The sequence below is a fragment of the Glycine max genome, chromosome 12 (assembly GCF_000004515.6).
Source record: "Glycine max cultivar Williams 82 chromosome 12, Glycine_max_v4.0, whole genome shotgun sequence".
Classification (NCBI taxonomy): Eukaryota; Viridiplantae; Streptophyta; class Magnoliopsida; order Fabales; family Fabaceae; genus Glycine; species Glycine max.
Genome location: NC_038248.2, coordinates 17,243,443 through 17,251,507, shown reverse-complemented (window position 1 = coordinate 17,251,507; position 8,065 = coordinate 17,243,443). Strand labels below are relative to the sequence as shown.

At 33.4% G+C, this 8,065-nt stretch overlaps 1 protein-coding gene across 1 annotated transcript; it reads right to left on the bottom strand.

The window, feature by feature from the left end:
* Positions 1-2,435: 2,435 nt before the first annotated feature.
* Positions 2,436-6,112, bottom strand: LOC100810407 (receptor-like serine/threonine-protein kinase SD1-8). Its single transcript, XM_006592461.4, has 7 exons — positions 4,742-6,112; positions 4,540-4,644; positions 4,113-4,258; positions 3,796-4,006; positions 3,442-3,679; positions 3,055-3,202; positions 2,436-2,959 (listed from the first exon to the last, which is right to left on the bottom strand). Exons 1-7 carry the CDS (start codon positions 6,009-6,011, stop codon positions 2,663-2,665), a joined length of 2,415 nt encoding a protein of 804 aa, XP_006592524.2. The 5' UTR covers positions 6,012-6,112; the 3' UTR covers positions 2,436-2,662.
* Positions 6,113-8,065: the final 1,953 nt, after the last annotated feature.

Here is an 8,065-nt window from a genome sequence, read left to right as displayed (position 1 = left end):
TTTGGTTAAGTACCACTTATGATAATAAACTAATATGGTTTAGGATCCACGTGTACGAAACCTCTTCCTTGTTGGAGACAAACTTGTAATGGTAAACGAGATTGTTAAGTACTAGCTTGCCACAAACCATTCCATGGTCCAACTCTGGTACTTTTTTGTTCCATTCATCATAAAGAACTCCAGATAGAGATGCAGCACAATACCCCATGCGAAGTCTCCTGGTGTTGGATCATCAGCACTATTCCAAGCTGCAAGGTGAATACTGGGATTTCTTTTGAGGTCCTATCTAATCGTCATTTCTGACAGCATTGTATTAGAAGGATAATCAAAGCTTTGCCACAGATATGCCTCTTGATTTGCTGCACTCGGTTCTCTTATCACAACATTGCCAGAATCCAAGAGCTCTGCCACTGGATTCTTTGCTTCTTTTGGAGAACTTGTGGACCAAACAACCGTGTTGTTGTGCGTAAGGACCAAATGGTCAGAACTTTTTAGTCTCAAGAGGGCAGAGGAATCATTGATTGGGTTCCCACCGTTTGCAACCAAACAATGTCTTGAGACTAAATATTCTTGAACCAAAATCCCGAGGTTGCTTTTGTTTGGATTTCCAAGATTGAAGAAACCAAGCTCAAAGGTTCCACGTGGGGAAACTATGGTCTTTCCAAAACTGAGGGATTGGGACTGCGAAATGGATCATGTGGTCGCTGCTATGTAAAATACAAGAGAAGAGAAAAATAGTATATAAGGTATAAAACTCATCAGAGTAAAAACTATACTGCATAAGTATTCGGATAGGACATTAAGTCGCCCATACAGACACCTAGTGTGCAACATACCCTATAAAGTCGATATTCATTCGACCATGTACTTACATATTTTGTATATGTTTCGGTCTTCAACATATATAAGTGTTGAGTACCATTGAGCGTCAGTTATAGTTAATAAGCCCACTTAAAGGTAATTGTCTAATTAGAAGCATTTAAATTAGGTTAATTACTACATGCAGGCCCAAAGAGATCCAAGGTCCAATAAGATTAGTATATAAAGGGAAGAGTACTCAGGTAAAAATCATTGTTGATTTGAATATTCCCTTTATATCATCTATGGCTTTAAATTGAATCTTTACTAGAGCATCAAAGTGTTTTTTTACAAGTACCATCCTCTTTTTTTGTCTCATACATCGAAGATACGAACAAGTTACTAGTGACATAGCAAGTAATCCTTCAGCTTAAGCGATAATGTGTCTATTTGTGACAGGAACAAGAACAAACTTCATTGAGTACTAACTACTAAGCTAAAGAGTTAGAGCTTAACACAGCCACACTGAAGACAAACAAAACTGAAACCACTCAAAAAAAAAAAAATGGCCCCCCTTTGGTGCATTTCTAGATCCATCCCTGGATAGAGAGAAGCAAGTTCAAGAGAACAAAATTTAGGGAGTATACTGAAGTTATGAATGGATTAGTCAGTGGCTCGTTGATGATTAATAAACAATGACAAGTTACGAGTACATGAAGCAGAAGGCAGAGACTCTCTAACTTGTCATGTAAATGCAAATCACATGAGCTTTTCAATAGAATTTTCAATACATTTCGTGATTTACATGTTTTGCTTCTGTTGTTCTAGCCTGTGTGGATAGAAGGACCTCGGTCTTGAATATTGCGGCTCAATCATTGTCGGTGTAACCTACGAGCTTGACCCTTGAGCATATGGAAAAAACAATATGAGAAAGTAGCATAAGAATTATGGATGCTCATAAGGAGGACTATTTACCAAAGTTGTGAAACGCCCACTTAACTTATGACTAATAAAAAAAGATGTGGTAAATTACCAATTTCATCCCAAAACTATAAAAAATGTAATTGAAATTGGGGTGACAGTTTAGTCTTTGAAAATACGATACGGTGATATTAGAGCTAGTTGTTAATATCTTAGAAAATGTTACCTACAAAGAATTCTGACTGATAACCAACAAGAAAATTGATTAAGGTGTCATCGACTGAAATATAGTAGAGTGTGAGTTATCAAGATATTGACTTTTAGAGACATAACAACCTTGTTTATACCAATTTTTCTAGAGGTTTCTATTTTCTTAATATATTTTCATTTAAAAAAAATTGTATTTTGAAACTGAAATGGATACATGATTCTTCAATTTAATAACAATAACATTCATTTAATGGATAGTTAAGTATAATTGAAAGGGATGTACATTAAAAAGTGAAAATGGAGTTATATTCTAATGAAATGTTAGTGAGAACATAGAATTGAGAGTAAGGGCAATGTATGAAAATGGATGACTTGGCACAATAATAGAAAATATTGCATGGTTTATCCTAACATGTTAACATTATGCTTTGCGCATGCATATATATATATATATATATATATATATATATATATATATATATATATATATATATATATATATATATATATATATATATATATATATATATATATATATATACCGAATGAGTACGAAATATATGTGGCTTCTTTCTACTGGTTACAGATTAAATTAAAAGAGTATACGGAAAAACGGAATTGAAGGAAACCATGCAACAACTGATGATTTACATTTTGGTACTTCTCGTGCAAAATATCCTTCATACCATTCAGCAATTTCCTTTACAACAATATCCACCTATCTCGTTGATTATCAGCGAGCAGTTAATAAGGTTATGGACATCGCATTGGTTGAACTACATGAGCTTGAATTTGCTTCAATAGATTCCTTCTTCACAAAATGCCCTGGCTCTTTAGGTTCATCCAATTGCACCTCATCACTCCCCAACAAGAGAACCACTGAGGTCATTGTAGGCCTATCCTCTGGGTATTGTTGCACGCACAAGAGCCCAATATGGATGCAACGTAACACTTCAGACGCAATGCATGAATCCTCCATGTTTGGGTCAACTATTTGTAAAGCCATATCTTTTTTCCACAATGTCCACACCTAAATCACAAAAGAAGAAAATTGTTTTTAGCCAAACAAAATTGTTCAACATGTCAAGTTTAACATAGATAAATTAAAATCAGCCAAGTGCTTACATGATCAACAAGGTGAACAATTTGCTTCCCACTAGAACATCTACTTTTCTTCCCACATATAATCTCCAACAGTAAAACACCAAAGCTGAAGACGTCAGATTTTATAGAAAATTGCCCATCGATAGCATATTCTGGTGCCATGTACCCACTGCAATTAACCGTTCAGGGAAAGTAATATTAGTGCGCGTTTGGATACCAAGCAAAATAAATTCTAGCCTCAAAAATCATGGTGAATAATTGAAAGTTTAGAAGCAACAAAGAGTTGCTTTGCTGTGATCGTGAAAAACTAAGCAAGGTGTGGTGACCACACCGCATACCCAAACATGCACTGAATGCGTCATGTAGCTTAAAAACAACAAAATGGTGCTGAACAGTTAAGACACTTACTATGTTCCAACAATTCTATTTGTATTTCCTTCAATATTCTCTTCTCCAAAAGTTTTAGCCACTCCAAAATCTGAAATTTTTGGATTCAAAGTATCATCTAGTAAAACATTACTTGCTTTGAGATCTCTATGGACAATCCTCAATCGAGAATCTTGATGAAGGTACATAAGTCCCCGAGCAATTCCACAAATTATGTGGAAACGCTTTGGCCAATCTAGCAATTTCCCTTTGGTAGAATCTGTGGTACTCATAGAAATCATAGCAACTTCATTATTAAGTATTGAAAATGCAAGCTATCACTATAGTCATAAAACACTGGTGAGTTCTATTGTAAGATTTCATGATATTCTTTACCAAATATGAAGTAGTCAAGGCTGCCGTTAACCATGTATTCATAAACTAGCATTTTCTCTTTTTTCTGAATGCAACAGCCAAGAAGCTTTACAAGATTTCTGTGTTGAACTCTTGCAATCAGTTTTACTTCGTTTACGAACTCGCTCATTCCTTGATCCGAGTTCTTTGAGAGTCTCTTCACAGCAATTTCTAGCCCACTGGCTAATTTTCCCTGCATAATCACATTCATGAGTAGATTCTCTTTATACTATAATTATATAGATATTTTACTCGTGGAGTGTTTGAGTATTATTATTAGAATCCAAATATTGAATTACCCAATATACAGATCCAAAGCCACCTTCTCCAATCTTGTTTCCCTCTGAGAATTTGTTTGTGGCTACAATGATTATTGACAAATCAAGCAATGGCAGATCCAGATCATTCACATAACTTTCATTGTTATATTCGGCCATTGATTTCTCTGAAAAAAGAAAACAAATATTATGTGAATATTTTTTATGCCTTCGCATTATTAAAATATAAAACTATGAAATTCCGTCAAGAGACACATAACAGAACCCTGCTATAAGGCCACCTAACCAATTTCACCGCTTACTCTGAAAACCAAATAATTTGAATAATAGCACTTGTCAATGGAATTTAGTAATGGACAAATAGCAGAATTCTACTTAAAATATTCTGTGCAGAACTATTCAGCTATGCGTTTTAGTCAAATATGAGAAAAGAGAAGAATAACTTTACCATAAATTTTCCTTCTGTAGAGAAAATAAATAGCAAGTATAACTCCTATAGCTGCAGCAACGGAGGTTGCATACATTATTTTAGACACCTTGTGCCTGATAGAATCTTCATCAAAGAAAATAACAAGGATTAAATTTCATATTAACACTAAGGTGAGAAGAATAACAAAAGGATTAATTGAAAAAGGTAATAAAGTATTTACCTAATTCTGAAGGAGGCAACCTTATATATAGACGCTGCCCACTTTCTGGTGCTGGATACAATTTGATGTCTAATAAATCGCCAAACCACATGACACAGCCACTACCTGATCCACTTATATTTGAATTAGTATATGCCATGCAGGAACAATTATTCAAGCACTTGGTTCTGCATTTCTCAAGATCAATACTCTCGTCCACAGACGTATTTGTAGTATCTGGCACTTTCAAACCATCAACATGAACAAATCCATCAAGCATGCAAGTCAGTGGACTTTTCAGGCGACATCCTTCTGTCCGATACATTGAGTTCCATTTCTCCGGAGACTTCGGCTTGAACCCTTTTAAGCAGTCACACATTGGCGATGCAGTGGAGCTGCAAAATGAATTGGCCCCGCAAACGCCATAATAGTCACAGTACTCTCCTGGCATGGTTGAGTAGAAGTTCCACGATCTAGTGGCCTCGGACCACACGTAGCGAGGACGCAGTTGCGAGGTTTGGTTGAGAACCACTTTTGTGATCAAGCTAGTCTGCAATGTCCACATGTAGGTAACCTCGTCCTTGTTGGAGACAAACTTGTAATTGAAAACAGGATTAGGCTTCATCTCGGGCATGCCGCTGAAACGCAAGCCGTTCCACGGTCCAAGTCTGTGGTGCTTCTTTGTTCCACTCATCATGTAAATTTCAGGATAGGGATGAAGCACAATAATCCATGATAAGTCTCCTGGGGTTGGATCATCATCACTCTTCCATGCTATGAGTCTTCTATTTATCTTCCTTTTAAGGTCCCAACCAATCTTCATCCCTGCCAACATCGTGTTAGAAGGGTAATCAAAACTTTGCCACAAATATTCTTTCCCTTCTAGCTTTGCTTCATTCTTCTCTCTTATCACAAGATTACCAGAATCCAATAGCTCTGCCACTGGATTCATTGCTTCTTTTGGAGAACTTGTGGACCAAACATGATTATTGTAGTGTGTAAGGACCAAACTGCCAGGACTGTTTAGTTTCAATATGGCTGAGGAGTCATTGATTGGGTTGGCACCGTTTGCAACCCAAACAAATGTTTGATCCGGATAGCTCTTGTACCGAATTGCGAGGTAGCTTTTGTTTGGATTTCCAAGATTGAAGAAACCAAGTTCAAAGATTCCTCTTGGGGAAACTATGGTCTCTCCAGGACTGAGGGATTGGAACTGTGAATTGGATGGTGTGTCTGCAGCTATGGAAACTACAAGAGAAGAGACAAAGAGTGTATAAACTATGATACTCATTAGAGAATGAATAAACTTCGTGGAGTACTAAGCTTGAGAGTTAAGTTTGCATATAACATGCTGAAGACCAAGAAAACTGAAAAAAAGGGTATATATAAAGGAGGAGTGCTAACATCCTTCTAAAAACATTGTCTCTAATGAGTAAAATTTAATAAAAATTATAAAATTAAAAGAGAAAATTGTTAAATATGATATGTGTCTCAGAATATTTTCAAATTTTTAATAAATTTCAATCCATAAAAAAATAAATTCAAAAAAAGTTGTCAAAAAATATGCTCTTTGAATTTTTCATATGTATAGAGAGAGAGAAACAAAGAGGTGCTAGTCCAAGATACCAAAGTTTACGACACATAGTAAACGGCCAAATGCATGAACAATAATGAAGTCAGCTCATGCACAAAATTTGCAAGGGTGGACAAGACGACAAGTACACTGCTGGATGCTGAACTAAGAAAAATCAAAGTCACTAGTGTCGTGTTGCCAAAGGCAGAGCCTAATGTGTGGTTGTAACTTGGAATAGTGAAAATTTATATTTAATAAATCCATGCTAAATATACAGCTATATTTTTTTCGTCATTATATTAATGCAAAATATTCATTGGCAATAAAATATTATGTAAATGAGATATAATGTTTCATTAAACAATAGAATATTAAATAAATGAGATATAAAATATCAAAAGGTTAAATATGCTTTTAGTTACTAATTATTTTGCAAATTTTATTTTTAGTCTTTAAATAATTTTTTAGGCATTTTAGGTCCTTATATTTTTTCTCAATTAGTAGTTTTAGTCCTTATTGTTAAATAACAACATTAATTAATGAGTTAATATTGACCTTAATAATCTAGTGACCTGTCATGTCATCAAGAAATCTAATGAGATAATCACATATAATTTTTTTTTGATAAATTCTATTTTTAACCTATCATCTATCCAAATCAATTCAAGATGTCAATTGTCAAACTAGTTAATAAAAAATTTAAAATATAGTTTATCAAAAAATTAGGATATAATATGACAAGTCACTAGTTTATCATATCATTAGCTAACAACATTACTTGACAACAACAACTAAGATGATTTTTTTTCATAAGGACTAAAATGGTTAATAGAGGAACAGTATGGAAACAAACAAAAAATATGCTAAAAATTTTGTTGAAAGACTAAAAACAAAATTTGCAACAAAAAAATAGAGACAAAAACATGATTAACCCAATATCAAACCATCACTTCAAAAATTTGGACAAAAGGAGCTAATTGAACTCAATTTAAAAATTAAGGAACTAAATTAAACTTTAAAAATAAAGGAATTGAATTAAATTTATTTTTAAAGAATTAAATTAAACTTGATAAATAGATTAAAGGATTAAAAAGTAATTAAATTTTCTTTTTATTGAAATGGAAATAATGGAGACTAATTATTAGAAATGAAAGTCATAAATATTGATAATTATTAAGAATATTAATGAAAATTATTTAAAAAAGAAGTTATTGAGAGTAAAGAGAGAAAGTAAATGAATAGAGAGAGAGAGTATAAAAAGTCGTGAAAGGTAGAATGACAATTGCACTAAAATTCTAATATGGCAAAATTATATTAAATATTGCTTAATTACATGGTGATGCTACAATAGATTTGTATTTGATATTGGGAAGAAATTAAATTATATTGGTTTAATTTAAACTAATAAGTGTATCATCAATAACTTCTTTTTTATGTGTGTATAATAACAATGAGGGGAGTGCTAGGAACATATTTTGTGACAAATTTCTCAAATATATTATCACTAATTAGTTAAAATTTATTAAAAATTATAAAATTATGAGATAGAATCATTAAATATAATATAGAACCCATAGAATTTTATCATTTTTAGTAAATTTCAACCAATATAAAAATTTGTGTTCAAAAGAGTGTGTCAAAGAACATGTTTTCCTAGCATTTCTCATAACAACAATAAGAATTGAACCTAATTCTTCATGCACGTACCCCAATCCTCCCATCATTAGGTCAACCCTAGTGAATATTCATCAATAATTTCTTATAGAATGTGA

Bases quoted from the DNA above. Each gene is read 5' to 3' on its own strand.
- LOC100810407 (XM_006592461.4), bottom strand. From the start codon at position 6,011: ATGAGTATCATAGTTTATACACTCTTTGTCTCTTCTCTTGTAGTTTCC. The intron at 4,645-4,741 runs GTAAATACTTTA...TCTTTGATGAAG, and splicing joins GTTGCCTCCTTCAGAATTAG to ATTCTATCAGGCACAAGGTG. The intron at 4,007-4,112 runs GTAATTCAATAT...GTGATTATGCAG, and splicing joins GCTTTGGATCTGTATATTGG to GGAAAATTAGCCAGTGGGCT.